This window comes from Girardinichthys multiradiatus, chromosome 21, assembly GCF_021462225.1.
Source record: "Girardinichthys multiradiatus isolate DD_20200921_A chromosome 21, DD_fGirMul_XY1, whole genome shotgun sequence".
Lineage (NCBI taxonomy): Eukaryota > Metazoa > Chordata > Actinopteri > Cyprinodontiformes > Goodeidae > Girardinichthys > Girardinichthys multiradiatus.
Window position 1 is genome coordinate 23,877,378 of NC_061813.1, and position 22,211 is coordinate 23,899,588.

Here is a 22,211-nt window from a genome sequence, read left to right on the forward strand (position 1 = left end):
AAACGTAATATTTCCAACTTTATTCATAGCTTTTCTCTCTCATCTGCCATTACTACTTCCATTTAAACTATGACTGGTACCACTTCGACCCGCAATGAATCATGGGATAGGGTGGGCCATGACGGATTCACTGGACCTTTAAATCTGGGGAAAAAAGACCCATTTATTGGCCACATTTGGACGAGCCTTCGTATTTGGACAGCCTTCGTCGCCTCGCTATGACGTAATCGACCTGCAATACAGCCTTCGAAGGATGCAGCCCTCTAACCCTAAGGCTATTTTGGCATACTGCCGAGTCAAAGTGTCTTCTTTACCGCCTCCAGTGTTACCAGGTGAGAAATGTAGGATTATCGTACTAGAGACATAAAATGATCATATTTTGAGGGAAATTATCGTACACTCGTCATAACCAAAATAACAAGTCTGTTGATGTGTTGAATAGCGTCTAACAGGCACTCGCAGCTTTGTGGCGTCAGTATGAAATGGATTTATCAACATCTGCAGCCCTACAGTGCCGGGCTCTGCTTCTTCTTCTTTTCTTTTCCTCAATCATGGGCGGGCGCAGTGGACTATTCAGCCAATCATGGCCGTTGTTCTGAGGCCAACGCATCACGTCACACGTAGGTCACATTTAGAAAAGCACGGTTGGCTGGAATTTCCAGCATCTGTTCCCGAATCCGGACACAGATGCCTTCAAGGTTCACAAAAAAACTCCAACAGATTTTGGCGATAGGCTGATGACGACTGATTACAACCACACATTCACGGAATGGTGAAATTATCGTACATTTGACCTTTTTTAGAAATATTGATCGGACATCGTACAGAGAGCAAAATTATCGTACAAATGCGATAATTATCATACACCTGGCAACACTGACCGCCTCCAAAGTCCCATTTAATAGCCTACAGCAGCCTCTGCTGGTTGCCTTGGGTAATACATTGTATATTTGCAACTTAATTTACACGGGGTTGTAATCTGTCTTGGGCCAGGCCCGCCCCTTTGGTGCTGGGTCTGAGATGAACTAATATGATGATAAGCAGTTATTCTAAAAAGTACTTATTTAACTTATTGATGAATTTGGCAAACATTTCTTTTTACTTTCACAAAGATGTCAGGAAAGATAATGGTGCATAGATGTCATAAATTCTTGGAAAAGCAAGGAAAGGATGGTGAATATGACAGAAAAATTGGAAAAGAAGAAAAGACCACAATCAGAGATTTGGTTCCTACTTTTACTGTAACTTTTTTGCTGTTTTTACCAAAACATTTTTACAATAACAATTTAAAACATGATCAAACACTTATTAAATAACTATTGATATTGCAAATAAAAATACAACCTAAAATATGGGAAAAAACTGCAGGAAAACAGACAGGGCTTGTGAAATCTATTCAAATTAAATTATACAAAGCCATGGCACAAAACAGCACAAAATGCTTCTCTAAAAGCATTCTGGGTCAGAAAAGTTATGTACCAAAAGATATCTAAATTTAGATCTTAGTTTGCATGTTTTGAAGGATCGGGTCCAAGTGTTCCCAGGTTACTTTGTAAATTTGGTCTGGAGTACCTGTAGTTATCAAGTTCTGTACCAGGGGAACTTTGGTCCAAGTTTACACTGGATCCATAAAAGATATCCTGTATAAACTAGGTTAAGACTCGGCTAGATAGTCGGTTGTGGACCAGGGAATCTTTGGTCAAAGTTTAGATCTGATGCACGGAGCTTATCCCACGCAAACATGGTCCATTGTTAGCTGGTTCTAAAGAATCAGGACAATGGTCAAATTGTGATCAGTGCATTATGTAAATTGAAGTTATTGTAGGTAAACTTAGTTAGAGTTCAATCAATACCTGGTTGTCTGTTCTCAAACATCCACCACAAAGCCAGGCAAAAATGTCTGGGTTTAGACTGCATCAGAATAGGGTGGCAGGATTTTCTGGAAAATGTTTTATTGCAGAAAATTATGACATTGATTACAATTAACCCTAATTTTCTCAGACAACTTTCTGTCTTTACCCTTACACACCATTCTCCATGAGCTTTGGCATCTCAGCCATTATGGGGTGGTATTAACAGACGTTACAATCTTGGCCAAATTTATTACAGATATGCAGAGTGTAAACGCATGACACTTGAAATGAATATCTCACTAATCCAAGCAGTCCTTTGTGATTGTGATATTGCACACTGATACTGTAATGATGACTCATATTGGATACATTGTGCAGCTCTACTGATGATTTATGGTATACAGATGTAGAGAAATTGGGCAGTTACTGGACTCAGACGACTACATTTTCGACTGGTACTTTCTACGGAGGCAGGTTTGCTTTTCATTCAGTCGTCAACAGGAAACTAAATGTATTTTACTGTTTTGATGAGTCCATTTCTATCGGATGTGGAAGATGTTGGATTTGAAAATGTTGGCAGTCATTTTGAAAACGTCACAGATGACTTTTTATTGTGAAATAGTAGACTGTTAATATTTGCCAACATCACGTTGTGTCCCACTAATAAACCTTTTCAGTTTTAAGCTGCAGCTAAAAACGGTCGATGTATATCTAACTAGCTGTTAGCTTCCTCCGCTTTCAGGATTAATTTTTTATGCCGATTTCAGCTCATTGTTAAGACCTATTTTCACTGCAGGGAAGTATTCCGAATCTCTTAATAACTTCCCAGGACCTCACTTCAAAAAACCCAAACCGACCCTTTAAAAGAGTGAAATTGGCAATCATTTTGTCTATTTTGTTTGAAATAATTTAACTGTGGGGATGTGTAACACTGGCTTCTTAAGGCGACTGTTTAGCTACAATAAAAAAAAAAAAAAAGACTTAATCGAACACAAAAGAAAATATCTGATCTTTTGCCTCTCAAATAGGAGGTTGGACAAAACTATTTATTTTAAAATATAAAAAAATGACAATAATGTGATATGTTGCACTTCATTACTTTAAAAAAACAACAAAAAACAGTGAAACATCCTGTATTTATTTTTATTTGGGTACCTTTTACCCATAACCTGGAGGATTTTAGTTTTTACACATTTTAGGTAATTCAGAGAGAAGCAGCTCTGTAACTTTCAGGTATTTTTAAGAAATGATTCATCTTATTTTACTATAAGTATTTTGTTTTAATAGAAAGTTAATTGCAAATGTATCCACAAAATAGAAAAAAAATTGTTTGGTTGTTTTTAAAGAGGGCTATGCAGGTCAGGGTTGACAAAAATCGGTGAAGGAAATTGTCTACAAAATCTCTTATTGGTCCATTTCGAGTATAATGTAAAGACTAAAACGCAGAACCAAACTGACACCAGCTTCAGGGTTTACCTGCATAAGTGCGATGAACAGGAAGAAGGCGTTGGCCGCCCGTCTGATCTGCTCATAGAGGAACCGGGGCAGAAAGGTCAAAATCCCATATTTGGTGGTACTGTATGAAGAAAACAGAAACAGAAGGGAATTTATTCAGCTCGTGTTCAGATAAACAGTAAAAAAATGCAACTAATGGATTAGCAAATAAAGGAATGGATTGATACATTTTAATAATGATCTCAAATGACTAATGATCTCTTAACCTCAAATTCTCAGGGGCATCACTTTCTTTGGAGGATAAATAAAGCCAAACTTCATTTGGATTAAAACACCTAATTGTGCTCAGGTAGGGAGAAAAACCCAATACAGCAGCACACACATCCCACTTATAAATAGATCTAGATATTTAGTCCAACACACTAAATTAAGACCAAGAATCCCAGATAATAGAAGCAAGAAACCTTGCCCACACCAGTCTTTCCGCCAGTCAGCTGTATTGATCAGACAGCTGTATCGATTAGCCTTGATATAGCCATTAGCTACAGTAAGTGCTTTTACAGAAGCTAAAAATAAAGTCAACCTTCAAGTTAAGACCTGTTTTGTTGTGTTTTGCCCTAAGTGAGGAGTAAAAGCTTCTGGAATGAACTTCATTTAATGGATCGTGCATGTTGTCCAGCGTGAGTACAGCGAGTGTGCATGCATTAAATGGCACAGCGCAACTCAGGATCTCCAAGGAGATGAACCCTTAACCTGTTTTGCTGCGCCCCCTCCATCCCATATCTGCGATCCTCACACAGACACAAAATACGAGGAGCAGGACATTACACGGAACAAAAACACGGAAGCAACATCTGTCATTCGGCCACACGGACACGCAGGATCCTGACCCGGACGCTATGGATACCTCCGAGGTGGTGTTACAACACGTCTCAATCTAATCAAAGACAAGCGACACCGGACTCCAGCAACAGAAACTAGCACATTCCCACATTGTCAGAAAATAAAAATAAAAATCTGGATGTTAGTTTTTGTCGTATATATGTCCAGACTGCTGGAGGTGAGCGCAGCTGTTGGCAGCAGGGGTGATGCTGTCCTGTAGCTGTGCAGCTTTGGAGTGTTATTATAGAAAACAGCGTTCTAAGTACAGTGCAGGGAAAAAGTATTTGCCCCCCCCTTACAAATGTTTTTTTAAACATGTTTTAGATGATTAACCAAATTTTAATATCGGACAAAGATAGCATGGGTAAATACAAGAGGAGTTTTTAAAAAATTTACTTCATCAAGATAAAAAAAGCTATCCAAACTAATCTGGCATTGTGTGGAGAAGAGATTTCCCACCTTATGAATTAACCTGACTGATGTCAGACTTCACTTCAACCAAACCCGTGTAAAAACACGGCAGAATAAGATGTCAAAAAGTCATCCTGCCCCAAACTAAGAAATTCAAAAACAGATGGGAAACAAAGTCATTTACACTAGTCTGGTAAAGGTTAGCAAACCATTTCGAATGCTCTGTGACCCCAGAAAACCACAACAATCCACCAATAAAGAAAACCTGGAACAGTGGTTAACTGATCCAGGATTGGTTGACCTACCAAACTTACTCCAAGAGTGCAACGACTCATCCAGGAGGTCACACAAGAACCCCCAATGACATTTAAAGCTCCGCAGGCCTCAACTGAAACAGATAATTACAGGACCAAAATGGCATCCATGGTAGAGATCAAAAACCATTGCTGAGCAAAAACAACACAAAGACATGCCAAACATTTGCCAAAAAACCCCTCTCCAAGACCTTTTGAAAACTAATTAATGGACTTACGAGACAAAAGTGGAAATTTTTGTAAAGTGTGCATCATATCTACAGTCAGGCACTGTGGTAGAGTGACGGTGTGGGAAAGATTTGCTGCTTCAGGTCCTGGATACTTGCTGTAATCAAGGCAAGTTGTAGGACCAGGTTGGTTGCTTGGATAGCTTTTTTTCTCTTAATAAATGAAACCAAAATTAAAAACTGGTTATTTTTATTTAATAAAGTTATCTATGAACAATTAAAATAGTTTGAAGATCAAGTGTGACAAAAAAGGGGGGAAATACTTTTTCACAGCACTTCTTTACTTTTAAAAAGGTTCATGTTGTATATTGAAGAGTCAGGTCTGGGAAATGGAGAGAAGGACGGTAAACAGATAAAAGCTGTAAGGCTTCAACCTCAGGAAGAAAATCAATAATGTTGCTGAATTTTTAAAACACAAACTAAAGAGTTACAGGAACACAAAGACATCAGTCTTTTTGCCTCTGTATTGAGAGTGCTCCCCATCCGTTCAATCTGCATGAAGGAGAGGTAGACCGCCCAACGGGATCCAATCAGATGAGCCCACCGGCATCCACCTTAATCTCATTTGTGGAGCTTCAATTGCCTCTTTTTATAAGTGAAATTGAATCTTGCAGAAACAATCATACTAAAAGCTCTGAGTACAAACAGAAGATAACCCATTCAGTCACAGAAAAAGAGAATATTTCTCCCAACAGCACAAAGCAGATTTTAAACATACAAAAAATGAACTACAGGCAAAGGACACTGGAGAAATGACAATAAGACAAATGGAATATTTCCCCAACAAACAGGTCATGTCCAAACAAATCACACCTAAGCCTTTGAGATTGAAGCACAGGAGAAAGGTTTTATTATCAGCGACATCAGTCATTGCAAAATAATTCCTTGCAGTTTCCAACAGGCCCGCCTGAGGCACTTTGGGTACATTTATGTGAAATTTGTAATTAGGGTTTAATTTCACTTGTAGCATTAAATATTAATGCAGGCATATTGACAGGGCAACACTGTGTCATGGCATGTTGTTAAGCCAAGCTCTTTTTCCACCGCTGAGACACGTTATCCTCACCCTTTTCGGACTGTAAATAAACATCAACAGGGAGAGAAATTTTCCCCTGTTAAATTTGTGGCAATTTTTAGAAATCCAGTCAGAGATCATTATTTAAATGAGAGGAAAATGTTCTAAGAGGAAAAACAACCATATTTCCAAGGTCTAAAGTCTACTGGACATACAGGTGAAACACAGTGGCTGTCAGAGACCGTCCTTCAACCCCACTCAGTGTGGATTTAAAACCTCTTGAGCAAACATAAGCTCTGTTGAGCCATCTTTTAGCAGGGCCAGGCACCAAAAAATGCAAGTCAAAAATTTAAAAAGGTATAAAATTTGGTCAACTTTGTCAAAGAATAAGAAAACAACCTATAAAAATGAATTTTGGAGCGGATTAAATATTAGCCATTAAAATTTTTTGCATTTAAACCATTCAATAATGTATCAATTCTAACAACATTACGAACCCTATTTTGATAACAAACCCTACCTAACATTTTGATGAGAAATTAACTGCTACGGTTGCCCAAACTACTTAGTTAGCTAGTTAGCTAGCTATTCTCGTTTCTCATTAGCTGCTGCGGTAGCGCCAATATATTTATATAGGTCGTTTTATGATTGAAAACCTTAAGTTGGTAGAAGCTAAGAGATGTTAGAAGTGTCTGTGTTGAAGCAAGAAATTGGGTTTGTTTGCATCTGTGGCGAGTTTCGCAAAAGCACTACTGCTAAGCTCGAACTCGCAAGCAAGCTGGGCTTCTTAAACCCAGAGGGAGTTGTTACAGATGAACAACAATAAACCTGTAATTTATAAAGTTTTGCCTTCTCTGTTCTCTATTGCCTTCTCGTTAAATTTGTTTCGCCTTTAGGTTGTAAATCACAATATAACTGGATAAAATTTAGCCAACTGCGGTGTTTGTGACCCTGAGATGTTAGAAGAGGAGGTAGTTGATTAAACAGAAGACTCCCATGTATGGTTAGTGAGCGCAACATGCAACCATTTCTGTTTTTTCTCAATCAATCATAAAAACTTTACAAAGGAATATAAATAGATTCACACAAATTTAGGTTCTGAAGGGGATGATTGCCTTCATCAATGTTTGCTTCAGCCTCCATGTTAGAATTTATCATGGTTTGTGGGTTGTTATTTTCTGGCTCAAACACAAGGTTGAACCCCTTGCAGCTGGTACTTGACCACTGTCTGATCTGTGTTGCATTCCTCAGGGAAAAAGTCCGTCCATTTAGATGAAAATGCTTCTGAATCCACGTTTGAACCTGTGAAATGTTGCTCATCCGCATACTATTTACTAAAGCCAACAATTCACCTTGAAATACTATGTGTGCAGATCGAAGTTGCTTACTACAATTATTTCCATCTACGGTCACATTAGACATTAGTGCCCTGGATATTTACTTTGTGGAAATAATATATTTCTGGGGTTTTTTAAGTGTGCTTTTTATTTGTTAATATTTTTTTGAAATCCTGGTTTGGATATACATCGTTTTCTTCCTGTCGCTTTAATAAAACAAATTCACCTTTGAGGGTTTCCTTCTGTAATTTGTAAGAATTTAACCAATTTAGTTGAGCAAGGACATGTTTTAGGATCGTGTGGGTCTAGTGCCCTTTAACCATTAGTAGCTTGATATGAAGAATGGCAGAGAAAGAAGTGGAAGACAAGAAGCAATTGCCCAGGAATTGAACCCGGGAAAGCTGCATCCAGGACTATAACCCCTATATATGGTGCACCTGCTTGACCACTGAGTCATGTTGCACCCCTGTCATCCAAGTACATTTTAATTGGTACGACACCCTGAACATAGCATCCCCAAAGGGAAACAGGGTGGTCGCAGGATAATGCAATAGGAATGCTTTTCCTGAACAGGAAAGCTGGTCTTAATGGGAAAAATAATGCCAACTACAAGAAAATCCTGGAGGAAAACCAGTTAAAAGGCTGCAAAAGACTAGCAAGAGACTAGGGAAGGGGTTCACTTTATCCAGGACAATGACACCAAACTTACAGCCAGAGATATATATATTTAGATCAAAACATATCACATTTGTTAGAATGGCCTAGTCAAAGTCCAGACTTCTATCCAAAAGGAATTGGTGGCAACAATTGAAAAATTATGTTCACAAATGCTCTTCTTACGATCTGACTGAGCTTGAGCCATTAAGCGAGGAAGAAATTTCGGTCCCTAGAGGTGCAAAACTTGCAGCTTTAACTGTGGCAAAAAGTGGTTCTAAGGACTATTGGCCCAGTTGGGCTACATACAAATACATGCCTCACTTTTCAGATTTTTATTACTAAAAATTGTTTTGCTTTTTTTTTTTCCTTGTCCATCTCATAACTTTCCAATTTAATTAAGCAATTCAATTAAGTGTCTTTTAGCAAACTTGCATATTTCAATCCTAGTCAAATCTGTAAAAGCTGTTTTAAACCTGATTCAATGATTTTTTTGGTGTATTTATATGCAGTTCTGCGTCTTTTATTCACCAAGCATGATTATTTATGTCCTTAAACAACTTCCTAACTGAAATAACACGTTAAAGCAGAAACCAAGCATTAGAGCAGAAGTTTGAACCCTACCTCACGTGGTTGTCGCAGAACTTGGTGTTTTGGGGCCGGTTGAGGATCACCGTCCGCGCCGTGGCGTCTACGGGATCCGCCTGGGAAGTGGTCCCGGACATCTCGTCATCCGCCTTGCGATACCCGGCGGACGAGCCAGAGGGTCCTGCGCCGTTGGATTGATGGGAGAGAGGTGAGGCTGAGTGAGTCCGAGCGGGAGACAGAGACAGGAGAGGGGTGGGAGAAACACACACACACACATAGACGTGGGGACGTGGTTTTTAACAGTTCAACAGCGACCAATTACAACCAGGGAAGGGCTGCTGTATGCTGATCTCTGCTGAAGCGGTTCGGGTCGATTCGGTGACGTTTCCACTCTCTCTGTAATTGTCTTTCATGCGCACACGCGCGCGTTTCGCGACGCCCACGGGATCCCCGCGTGTAATAATGGATATGCTGAGTGATGCACAAAGGCGAACAAACACAGCGGGGTTGTCTGTTTTTTATCAGGTGCTCACAGGGACACTGAACTCACATTTACACAGAGAATATCCAGAAAAGTGACAGAGGAGGAAGAGGAGGATGCAATCCGCTCCTTCTACCTCTCCTCGCCCGCCTGGCTTTATCATCTCCGAGGGTCGTGATCGCCGCTCATTTACACCCGCATACGCCTCAGCTTCGTGGGATTATCCCAATAAAACACCGGAGCAAGTGCAGAGACATTGTGGGAGCGCCGGGAATAGCAAACAGCTCCAGAAGCCACAGATTACTCAGTTGCAGGAACAACGGCGAGCACGCATGGGCGACGGCGGCTGCAGCAGCGCTACACGCCTCTCCGCGCTCCTCTTTCGGCTCGGCTAAATCTGAAGTTGCCGGTGAGGTATAAGGAAATGTGCACATCCAAGCTGAGACGCTATATGTGCTTTATCTGGAGCGCTTCAGGCGGGCTCCTCCCTCCAACACGATTGCCAGGCTGCTCAGACGAACGAAGCGGGGAAGCCATATGGAGCTCCTTCAGAGCTGCGGGGCTCAGCTTTTAAAGGGCCAGAAGCCTCACATCGCCTCAAGGTTCTGTGGTCGGGCACAGATGGGGTCAAATGACATCCGGCAGTCAGGAAACATCCATCAGAGATCACTTCATGTCGCTTTCTCTTTTCTCTGATGCCCCTGCAACTTCCCCCAGCACTGCATTCATCAAATTATTGCCACCTTTAAAACAGAGCCCATTTATAAACATGGGCTCCGTTTCTCCAGTTATTTGTTATGGGATCATGTCTAAAGGAAACTCTGTGAGTAAAACCATCAACAGACTAATTGCATGAATTATTCAAAAAAGAATAAGCTCTGGCAGGGTTACGCTTATTGAATTTCCAGAGTCCTAAAGTGCCATTTCTGCACCGCTGCAATGCAACAACAGAGGCAACAGTAGATGCATTAGTCTGCTCCATCATCGATAACCAAAATTGGATTAACATCCTTAGATTTCACTCAAGCAGGATATTCTGGGCATGAAAAAATTGTAAAAAGTAAACAGAAGTAAAGTGAAGGGATTCATCAATTGACTTTGTGATAATACCACGCCTTGCAAAAGTATTCATACATCTTGAACTTTTTAATATTTTGTCACACATCAACCACAAACCTTAAGGTGTTTTATTGGGATTTTATGTGATTTGTGAGCAACACAAAGCACTGCATGAAGACGAAGGTAGGAGTTGACTTCACAAAGCTGGCCAGTATGGAGGGAAAAAAAAGCAATGGGAGGTCTTGTTCTAAGTTTGGTAGAAAACCAACACTACAAATATCCTTGAACACTCCATTCCTACTGTAAAACATGGTGGTGGTAGCATCATGCTTTGGCAATGTTTTTCTTTCGCAGGGACAGGACAAATTTGTGGATCTAAATGCAGGGCAGTCCTAGAGAGAAAAACTGCAACTGGAGCAGAGGTTCACCTTCCACTAGGACTAAAACCGGAAACATACAGCCAGAGCTACAATGCAAAGGCTTAGATCAAACCATATTTGTGTGTTAGAACGGCCTAAACAAAGTCCCAGGATAAATCTACATGGTAATCTGAAGCAGAACATGAAAGTTCATGTTTCCAGACTCTACAATCCAATCTGAATACAAATGCACACCACATTTATACCATTTTAATATTATACTTTAAATCCCGATAAAATAAATTTAAGTTTGCATTTAAAACATGACAAAAAGTGAAAAGGTTCAAGAGGTACGAACACAGTTGCAAGGCAGTATCCTGTTGGTATTTCGTACATCCACTTTTCAATCCAAACAAATATTTGAACTGAACATTTGTTTATTCAGAATAACACATTAATAATAGATTAGCTGATAATTAAACATTCTCCACTTTGTACATTAACCAAAGATATCTGCTTGACATTTTAAGATCTCAAATACTTACAGTGCCCTCAGCATTTACTGCCAGAAAATCTTTTTAAAAGACTTGGTGAGTCCCTCTTTTTGCTAAAGTTCAGTGAGCTTTGGATATTTTTTTACCTCCTTTTCCATCCTCCTCACCATGTATTATGCCACCAATAAATACCCCAGGAAAACAGGAATAGATTACTAAGTAAAATTTATAATGCATTTCGATCACCTTTCAAAAGTAGAACTTACAGAAATGCTTTAGATATAATAATTGTGGCAGTGCCGTTAAACAACACTGAATAAATGTACCTAAATTAAACTTCAAATCTGTCTATAATTTTTCAGTGTGAGATTATATTGCCGCACTAAAACCAGTTTGTTTTGGGTCTTTTTACACATCTTTAACAGGTGTGCCAACAGAAAGTCAGGGACAAGCTCAAAGGTCAAAGTGTATATAAGCAAACTGATAATTAACAGCCTATCTGCCTTTTTCTATATCTCTGCACAGCATTTTACCTGATGAGAGATATAGAAACTGAGATGTGAGTCAAGAATATCACAGCTTGGGACAGCCAAGATAGCAGCCAACTGAAATGATTACAGTAAACACAAGGTGAAAGGTATACAAAAGGACATTGTACTGATGTGATCAAGCTACAGCATTATCTTTCAAGAATCTTTTGGAAAATGTAAATACACTATCCTTCATTTTGTAACCGTGACAGACTCCACCTTTCTAGAAAAGATCAATAACGGCTCTCTCTGCATCCCCCCCCCCCTCTAGATCAGCTATAATTCATTTCTGTGGAGATCGATGCTCCAGCGTCTTTAGATCTCGGACGGAACGGAGGCTGCAGATGCCTCCGTAACTCTGCACTGATGCCCCGCCGATGAGTCAGCAGCAAACCCCAACAAAGCACAGCCCAGGTCAATTACACACAAAGTGCCCAAGGCAGCCAAATTAGGTACCTCAGGTCTGATAACCAGCACCCAAGCAGGAAGAACTAGACTGATCCCCACTCAACACTCTGATCTCATACCCTGCGAGCAAGATCCTGCCAGTTACCAATTCAGTTCCCCAGTTTTAAACTAAAGTTTCTTGAAAAAGAAACCCGCATGGTAATACAATGAATAGATGCTGAGATTTTAACACAAACTTAAACCCTTTAAAATGTCTGTTTAACACAGGTTGCACTTGAAATAATGTCATTCCTAAGGAGAAAAGAGGGCAATATAACTCAGAAATACAGACAATTAGTTCAAGCATTGCAAAAAGGCTCCACATTTTTACAAATTATAGAGGTCCCTCTTGTACTTTGATCTGGGCTGGTGCCAAAACTTTTCTGTTAAAAAGCAGCCTGGGTTGCTGAATAATACATGGCTGGAAGCTGCATAATTCATCTAACGTTTCCATTATGGCAGAGCATATTCAAGCCAGTGCACTACCTTGTTGCTGCTGCGCTTGTGCAATCACAACAGCCACAACCAAACGGTCTCCCATCTGGGCTGTATTTTAAATGGCAAAAAAAGTCACTTCACAGACACTTGAACAGTTAATCCAGCGATGCAGCCCAGAGAAGAAATGAGCCGAAAGGTGTTAGCTGCTTATCATAACGACGGCTACCATCCCAGGATGTTGAGGCTCTGCCACCCCACATGCCACACTTAGAAAAGGATTCTGGGTGTTTTTATGATCTAAAAAAAAATGTTCAAAGTGAATCAGCTTCCACGTGGATCGGCATTCCTAATCAGGCCGTGCATATGTCTTTTGCAGTATGGCTGGCAAATTTAGCAGGAAAACGTTTTGGGGGAGTTAGTGTCTGCTTACAGCAGGGCTGTTTTTAATCCGACGACAGTGGCAAGCCTCAATGAAGTCTACTCAGGCTAAACGCTGAAGACAAATTGTCATCTAGGCTTGTCACAATCATTACATAATCGACATATCACATTTATTTCAGCTTGATCATCTTCAAAAACATTAGAAATGTTTCATCTCAAAATTTCTCACTATTTGCTCCTTAATCTTCTAATATGACTGCCTGGCACAATATATTATTCTCATGTATTAAACCAATCACGATTCCCCTATTTATATTCAAAATGGCAAAAATATGTCTCTGTAAAGTTCAGCACAGGAACACATTACCTACAGAGCTCCGCCTGCCTGGGCGACCCTTACATCCCATTGCGGCCCCGGTGCCCTGAGTCCTATTTCCAGCTCCTTGCTAACATGGTTGCTATCAGCCCCCGTGGGTCCATTTGCCACCGTACTCAAGTAGGAAGCAAAAGGAAGAAAGCCTCTTAGGGATGAAGCGAGTGAGCATGATAATCCCTTCTGTGTCTGCTCTGCAACTTCACCTGCTGTTAATCCATAACCTGGTAATCCTACGCACCGGTAACATAAACTCTAACTAACGTATTCAACACATGCAATTACAGTGCCTCGCAAAAGTATTCATACCCCTTGACCTTATTTTCATTTTGTCAAGTTACAACCACAAGCTTCAGAGTATTTAATTGCCATTTGATGTGATAGACCAACGCAAGGTAGCACTTAATGGTCTTCTGAAGAATATATGGTTTTTTGACAAGTATGGCGTGCATTTGGACCTCATGTTTTACCACAATGAGGGTGCATTCGGGATAATGTGCACTGTTCGTTTTCCTCCTCATCTAGCATTATGCCTGCACAACATAAAATAATTGGTACTTATTGCAATAACTTGTCAGTTGCAATAAAGCCACATTTTCCTTCCTCCTCTCTTTCTCACCTGAGCCTCTAACACTCTCTGTGACCTTTAGCATCTTGAGCCCTATTACCGGTGCCAGGTGTGGCATCTGTTTGGCATGCAAAAATACAGTTTATACATTCCAAACAGTCATTTGTCTTATTGATACTGCAAAACTAATTATTAGCCTGTAAACAGATTCTCCCAACTTAACTTTAGAACTCTGCAGCTCCTCCAGAGTTGGGTGCCTTTTGGCTGCTTCTCTGATTGGATGGTTGTAAAATGACCAGATGTGGAAAAGTGCCAGGGGGCATGGGTACTTTTGCGACACTGTGTGCGTACATACATACCTTCACAGACGCCCACTTCCACTGCACAGATACGTTTTCACACAGATGGGTGAGTGCAGGTTTTAACGCCACAGCATGTAAAAGAACCTAACATGCATCTATTCCCTTGTGCTTCTCTGCATCTGGCTCACTGCCATACATGCAGGTAGCACTGTCCATGTACTTCTGTTCATGCATGCCGTGGTCATATTTACATGCATGTGCTGAGGTGCACAGCATGCATGTGCTAATATTGAAAATTTGCCTCCAGTTATCCATTTTCACCAGTAATGTTGTAAGTGCTTCTACTGGCTATAAGCACATGCAGTGAAAAGGTAAAGTCCTGTACAGCATTCACCACTTCATCACTCCAGGCCCCAAGGAGCTACAGTAATTAAGGACCCACAGCAATGTTGCTTAACTTTTCAGCAGCAGATCAAAACAAAGTTTAAAACAAAAGACTTTAATTTGTAGCTCTTTAGGGCCGGGGGTTGGAGAAAAAACTGTCCCTAGCCGCACATGCAACTTAGGTTTCTCATCATCCAGCCTGGTTTCAGCAAACTCACTTTTGTCAAACCTGTCTGCGAGGCGAGCACGCATGGTAGCGCTGGCGCCCTGGCCTGGGTCTTGGGGTTCAGAAGCCTCCTGTCTAATGGTGGTCAACACTAACTGCTCTGTGGGCGCCATAAGAGGCCGCAGCAGAAGAAAACAACACACACAGGACAACAAGTCATTATACACGTACTGCGCTTCAGAAAACAGCGTCTGAACTTTCAATTTACAGTGACCTGCAAATTTCATGTCTGCAAGTGGAAGGTGTCCAGCAGAGAGCTGCTCACAGAAAGCTCTTCTAGCTTGTGCACGAGTGCCCCCTTGTGGCTTCTTCAAGGAAATACCTTGTTTCTGCATAGACGTTAGTTTCCACCTATATCTCCCAAATGGGATCTTCAGTTTCTAGGCAGCCATGACGACCAGTCATTATCTTCCCAAAACAGATGCACTGTTGACAGTTGGCTGATCTGCACGACTCACATAAATTAGACACGCTAGCAGTGGTACAAGATGGTGCCCTTTGTGTTAAAAACAAATCACTTGGGCTGGATTCTGTAAAGCCTACATGAGTACATTCACTCAAATTCATCAAGCAGAAACAACTTTGTGAAGTGTATTTTGTTATATGCTTGATAGGACCTGTCTTAAAGATGGTATAAACTTTAAAAGGAATGCATATTTATATCTGTTTGGGAATAGTATGAGTAAATGTAACAGACTGGCAGAAGTGGGTGTCATCACCTGTAGCAGCTTGCTAATTGGAGCAAAGTACCAAGAGTTCAGGCTCCAAGAGATTAAAATAAGGACAGTACGGTATATACTGTGCTGGAGCGCCTTGTAAATACATTTTGAACCTTTTCACAGGTCGCATTAATGTCCTAAAATGTTATTTTCAATTTGTTTAATTGGCGTTTTATGTGATAGATTAATAGTGCAAAATACTGAAGACAAAGGAAAACAATACATGGTTTTTAGCTATTTTTACAAATAGAAATCTACAACATGTGGCCTTCAGAACCTTTTACTCTGATATCCCTAAATAAAACCCACTGACATCAATTACGTTCAGGAAGGTCTCTGGTCAGATGGGACCAAAATTGAACACTTTGGTCTTCAGGCAAAACACTTTATATGTTGGAAAGCTAACTCTGCCTGAAAACACCTTCCCCACTGTGAAACATGGCAGTGGTAGCATTATAATGTGCAGAATGCTTTTCTTCACCAGGTCAGCTACAATGGGTCAATCCTGAAAGAGGCAGCAACAGACTTGACACTGGAGTAGAGATTCATCCTTTGGCAGGACAATGACCTTAAACACACAGCCAGAACCGTAATAGAGCAGGATTAAAGTACATTTATGTGTTAGACCTAAATCCAGTTTAAATCTGTAAGACTTCTAGCAGGAATTCAGGGTGACTGAATGCATGTATACACCACACTTTATATTATGAAGTGCTTTGCATTGCACTTCCAAATTATCCACTACTACTTAATCCTTAGATTAAAGAGTAAAAGCATCAGTCCTGTGTTAGGGCTATTACTTTGATTTTTAAATAAAGTAATGCATTACGAGCAAGCTTCTTTTTCAAAAGTCAACTTTTACATTTTTATTAATGAAAAGTCAGGTTTTACATTAGTCTGATTCAAATGGGCCACAGTGCGATTACATGTCCATAAAAAATAACCATTTAAGATTGAAAAAATCCTGGAAATTTCTGGAAGCTTTAGGAACAATGCAGACACACACAAAAACAAAGACCCCCTGTTTGCCACACATGAAATCATCTACTGCAGCATCACATGAGTGCTTCTCCCTAGCTTTTACTCAAGGAAAAAGATGATACACTAATTTAAACAAAAGACTGTAGACATGAAGTATATTCATGTAAATTAACCTGTGTGGGTTTTTTTTAGGACCCAACAGATGTGTTTGTGGTGAACTAAGCATTTGGTTCAGCATAAAAACAGCTACAGAAAATTGGTATGTTTTTGTCAGCCACCTTGGCTCACATAGAAGTGACAGAAAAGATCAAACCGGTAGCATTAAATTGTGACCATGTTAACATAACCACTTTAAAACTGTCTTTTTAAATATAATTTATTCTCATTCTCAGTGTAGAAGCATCAAATGAAGCTTTCTTTGGGGCCATGCTGAGGGTGTGGGGGACTCCAACCAGTAGCTTAGATTGCTTATACCTTAGGCCGGCTCTAGAAAAGCAATGTAAATATGATTTAGGCAACAGTTAACTTGTATAGTTTGTATAGTTTTTTTTTTTGTCATACCGACCACTTAAAGCTGTTTTACACAGAGCCACATTCACCAGGTCACACAACATTCACACATTCATACACAGATCTTGAGGCAACTAAAGGTTCAGTGAAGGAAGCTGGAGTCAAACCCACAACTGCTCCTCAAGACCCACAATCGCCCAGCACTATGGATGATATAAGGAAGACACAAGTTGAGCTTTGGTAACTGATGCGGATGCTTGGAACGCCCACCAATCAAACTCTTTTAAGGGCCCCATGAAATAAATTAGAATATCATTGAAAAGTTCATCTACTTCAGTAATTCAATTCAATAAACGAAACTCCCACACACTGGTATATTTCAAGCATTTATTTTAGTAGATTTTGATTATTATGGCATAGAGGTAATAAAATTAGATTTCTCATTGAAAAAATACTGTTATCTGAAAAACGAGCATCGGACCACTGATCAACAGTCCGTGCCTTTTTCTCCTTAGCCCAAGTAGGACGTTTCTGACATCTCTGTTTCAGGAGTGGCTTAACAGGAAATGCCACTGTTGTAGCCCATGTCCTGAATACGTCTGTGTGTGGTGGCTCCTAAAGCTCTGAATGCAGCTGCAGACCACACCTTGTAAATCTTCCCCAAACTCGTGAATGGGCTTTACTTCACAATCCTCTCAAAGCTGCAGTTATCCCTGTTGCTTATGTAAGTTCTTCTAACACACGTTTTCCTTCCACTAAACTTTCAAAGATATGGTTGGTTACAGCACTCTGTGAACAACCAACCTTTTTAGCAATGACCTTTCGTGACTTATGCCTTCCATGTGGAGGGTGTCAGCGACTGTCGGCTGGACAACTGTCTAGTCTTCGGTCTTCTCAATGATTCCCAAACATTTTTGTATCACAAATCGTTTGTTTATTGGCCCGATGTAACATTGTCATTTTCAGATAAATTGAATTTTAGGGTTTTGGTTAACTTTGTGTGATCAATCTGCATATGAGTTTCACTTTTTGAATACATTAACTCTTCGATTAGTTTCTAATCAACTGAGATGCACCTGTAGATGGCCTGACGGGACAGTTAGGTGCGCTCTTTGGACGGTCACGTGGTCAGGTGCTTGGCCAAGACGTCTGGCCCAGAAAATGTACTGATATTTTACTATGAGCCGCTATAAAACAAGAAAAAAAAAAATATATATATATATATAAATTAAAAAACACGCGAGTCGACTCTTACAACCAAGTGGGTGAGATGCAATAATCCGACGTATTTATGCATTATGTCATGGATCAGGTGATGCAGGTACGAGGTTGCACTCGAGTTATTTTTATCCCAAGGTTTTGCATCATCACGGATTCCCTGATGAGAAAATATCAGGGTTAAACAATAAATCCGTCATCTGCAGCCTAATTGCCCTTGAATTCCCACCCGGAGCCTAAAAATGAATTAAGCGGTTTTAAGATGCTGCAACTCTGCAAGTCACCCCATATGCATGCCGCAGTCCGGAGTTATTATGCCAGGCACATACACCCCCCCCCCCCCCCCCCAGTCAGACAGGACAGGTCGCACTTTCTGGCGGCGGGGTGAACCCTGATTGGTCAACCATTAAAATATCCGAATTAGGTTATTTATCTCACCTCCCTCACTGTGGATCTTCTTGCCTCTCCGGTTGAAATACATCTTGTTAGAGGGGAATGACAGTCGGTGTGGCAGGGACGAGGAGGAGGCCGGAGCGGTAACATGCTCACGGCCCACCAACAGAGCCGGGGAGAGCCGCCCTGGGACCGGGCTGAGTCCACCTCACCTGCCGCTGATCCTCCTGCTGCTGGAGCTGCTCGCCAATCATCGTTTCTCTACTGCTGGACCGCCGAGGACACGGTGAAGGGACAGCTCCAAACAGCGTAAATTACATTGAAATAAGATTACCACACATCCGGTGGATTCTTTCAAAATAAAACACTAAACTGAACAGGTTCCTGTTGAAGGTGCCAAATGTAATTTTGCTTTCCAGAATGGAATATCATTAAACATACAGATGAACTGGGCTCAAGTGAATATATTGTGAATATTGTGTGACATCTTTGTGTTTCTGGGATAATTCTGCCTGGATCTGTGGCCACTTTTCTTATTAGAAATGGTTTAAGTTGGTTGGTTTCTTGGCATCGACTCTACTTTTCAGCATGACAAGACGCTAGAATCAGGATCGTTGCCCTACTGTTGTGTCCAGGTTTTAACCATCTAGTAATTGATTTCATGTGGTTTTAGAAATTTAGCCAGTTCTGCATTATTATTAATACTATTACATACACCCTGCAGCTAAATAGGTCCTCAGCATAATGCTGCCACTACCATCCTTGAGAATTTGTAAAATGTTCTTAGGTTTAAAAGTCTCACCCAACTCCTAACATTTTTGTTGCCATTGTGGCAAAACAGCTCAATGACAGTTGAGTCTCCAGAAGGCTTTCCTCATGTTTGCTTGAGCTTCTTTCTGGTTGCCACTCTTAGTCAGGTCTCCAACAATGGCAAAGAAAATGTAAAATTGAATGGATTCTGCAGTCATTATGTAATACTCAAAAAGAAAAGATAAATCATAGTATAATTGTAATTTTTGTTTTACCTTAATTTTGTAGTTCAACAGTAAAAACAAACCGTGGTTTCTGAATAAAGAAAAAGGTTTGTGTAACTAAGCCCTCCAAGATGTCTACATCCTGACCACCTACTTCTATTCATGTGGATTTCTTTTCTTCAAAATACAACTGCAAAACAGTTCTTGATAAAAAAATTGTTTCAGGTTCTGCTCATCCAAACACCATTGTCCTATTTTATTAACTACAAAATATTAAACAAATTCCACACCGATGTTTTGATACACGACATCTTGCAAAAAGCATTTCCACCATCAGTCCTGTTCCAAACACAAACTTCATTGTATTTATTTGGGGTTTCATGTGACAGACAACCAAAAAGTAGGATATAATCGAGAAGGGAAATAATTCATGATTTTGAAAGTCTTATGAAATAAAAATCTTAAAGAGTGGCAAGCATTTATTTTATAAATAAAAGATAGTCCCCCCAATTACCTTCTGAAGCCAATGTAAACTGTAATGAGGTATCCTGTATGTAATTTAGTATAAATGTAAATTTTATTAGAGAACATTAATGAATAAATGGCATCATGAAGACTGGAACACAGCAGACAGGTCAGGGGTAAAGTTGAGTTGTTTAAGGCAAGATTAAGGCCAGAACAATCATCCCAAGCTTTGAACTTCTCATACAGGTGTTCAATCCATCATCTGAAAATGAGTACTATTGCAGCAAACCTACCAATATGTGACCATCCACTTCTGTTCTAGGGACTGCTCTGGAGCCTCAGGAGATGACTGTGCAAAGGATGTTTCATAAAATGAATCAGAAATTGACAACCCTGAGCATCCTCAGACTGCAATATAGCCATCACCATCTACAACGGCTCTTTGAAGAAACTTGGATATTTTGAGTTCTGACATTTAATTTCCTTTTGAGATTATAAAGCATTTTCTAATTTAATTGAAAACACACTTGAGCCTGGGGTGGAGGTTCCTTCCAGCAGGACAATGACCCTCATCATGCAGCTAGAGCTTCAAGGTAATGACTTAGATTAAAGCATATTCATGTCATACAATGGCCTAGTTAAAGGCTGAAAACTGAATAGTATGGACATTATAGCAACCTTACAACTAAGAATGTTTATTTTAAAAAATGTCATATCCCATCTACAAGGACTTAATTTTTATTTTCTACTGTGATATTTCTCATACTCTGTACAATCAGATTTTAACATGTAGACGGTGGTAATGCTTATGTACACTGCTCAAAAAAATAAAGGGAACGCTTAAACAACACAATATAACTCCCAAGTAAATCACTTCTGTGAAATCAAACTGTCTACTTAGGAAGCAACACTGATTGAGAATCAATTTCACATGTTGTTGTACAAATGAAATAGACAACAGGGGGAAATCTTTAGTGATTATCAAGACACTCAATAAAGGAGTGGTTCTGCAGGTGGAGACCACAGACCACTTCTCAGTACCTATGCTTTCTGAATGATGTTTTGGTCACTTTTGAATGTTGGTGGTGCTTTCACACTCGTGGTAGCATGAGATGGACTCTACAACCCACACAAGTGGCTCAGGTAGTGCAGCTCATCCAGGATGGCACATCAATGCAAGCTGTGGCAAGACGGTTTGTTGTGTCTGTCAGCGTAGTGTCCAGAGCCTGGAGGCGCTACCAGGAGACAGGCCAGTACACCAGGAGACGTGGAGGAGGCCGTAGGAGGGCAACAACCCAGCAGCAGGACCGCTACCTCCACCTTTGTGGAAGGAGGAACAGGAGGAGCACTGCCAGAGCCCTGCAAAAAGACCTCCAGCAGGCCACAAATGTGCATGTGTCTGCACAAACGGTTGTGCTCACAGCCCAACACCGTGCAGGACACTTAGCCACTGGTGCCCTGTGCTCTTCACAGATGAAAGCAGGTTCACACTGAGCACATGTGACAGACGTGACAGAGTTTGGAGACACCGTGGAGAGCAATCTGCTGCCTGCAACATCCTTCAGCATGACCGGTTTGGCAGTGGGTCAGTAATGCAGCCCTCCAAAGAAATGTGCTCACCAGAGGTAGCCTGACTGCCATTAGGTACTGAGATGAGATCCTCAGACTCCTTGTGAGAACATATCCTGGTGCGGTTGGCCCTGGGTTCCTCCTAATGCAGGACAATGCTAGACCTCATGTTCCTGGAGTGTGTCAGCAGTTCCTGCAAGATGAAGACATTGAAGCTATGGACTGGCCCGCCTGTTCCCCAGACCTGAATCCGATTGAGCACATCTGGAACATCATGTCTCGCTCCATCCACCAACGTTACGTTGCACCACAGACTGTCCAGGAGTTAGCGGATGTTTTAGTCCAGGTCTGGGAGGAGATCCCTCAGGAGACCATCCACCGTCTCATCAGAACCATGCCCAGGTGTTGTAGGGAGGTCATACAGCCACATGGAGGCCACACACAATACTGAGACTCATTTTGACTTGTTTTAAGGACATTACATCAACGTTGGATCAGCCTGTAGTGTGTTTTTCCACTTTAATTTTGTGTGTGACTCCAAATCCAGACCTCCATTGGTTAATAAATTTGATTTCCATTGATGATTTTTGTGTGATTTTGTTGT

General features: G+C 40.7%; 1 protein-coding gene across 5 annotated transcripts in view; it reads right to left on the bottom strand.

Annotated features, from left to right (window-relative positions):
- The window catches only part of atp8a2 (ATPase phospholipid transporting 8A2), an 81,470-nt gene extending 62,418 nt beyond the window's left edge, over positions 1 to 19,052 (bottom strand). The window contains exons 1-4 of one of the 5 annotated variants that reach the window (XM_047349731.1): positions 18,645 to 19,052; positions 14,771 to 14,878; positions 8,773 to 8,917; positions 3,330 to 3,429 (exon numbers count right to left, since the gene is read on the bottom strand). In XM_047349731.1, the coding sequence (XP_047205687.1) occupies positions 3,330 to 3,429; positions 8,773 to 8,917; positions 14,771 to 14,878; positions 18,645 to 18,687 (396 nt within the window). In that variant the 5' untranslated portion in view covers positions 18,688 to 19,052. Of the gene's footprint in view, positions 1 to 3,329; positions 3,430 to 8,772; positions 8,951 to 13,292; positions 13,427 to 14,770; positions 14,879 to 18,644 lie in introns of those variants that run through there. The other 4 variants (XM_047349730.1, XM_047349733.1, XM_047349732.1 and 1 more) reach the window with 4 other exon arrangements.
- Positions 19,053 to 22,211: the final 3,159 nt, after the last annotated feature.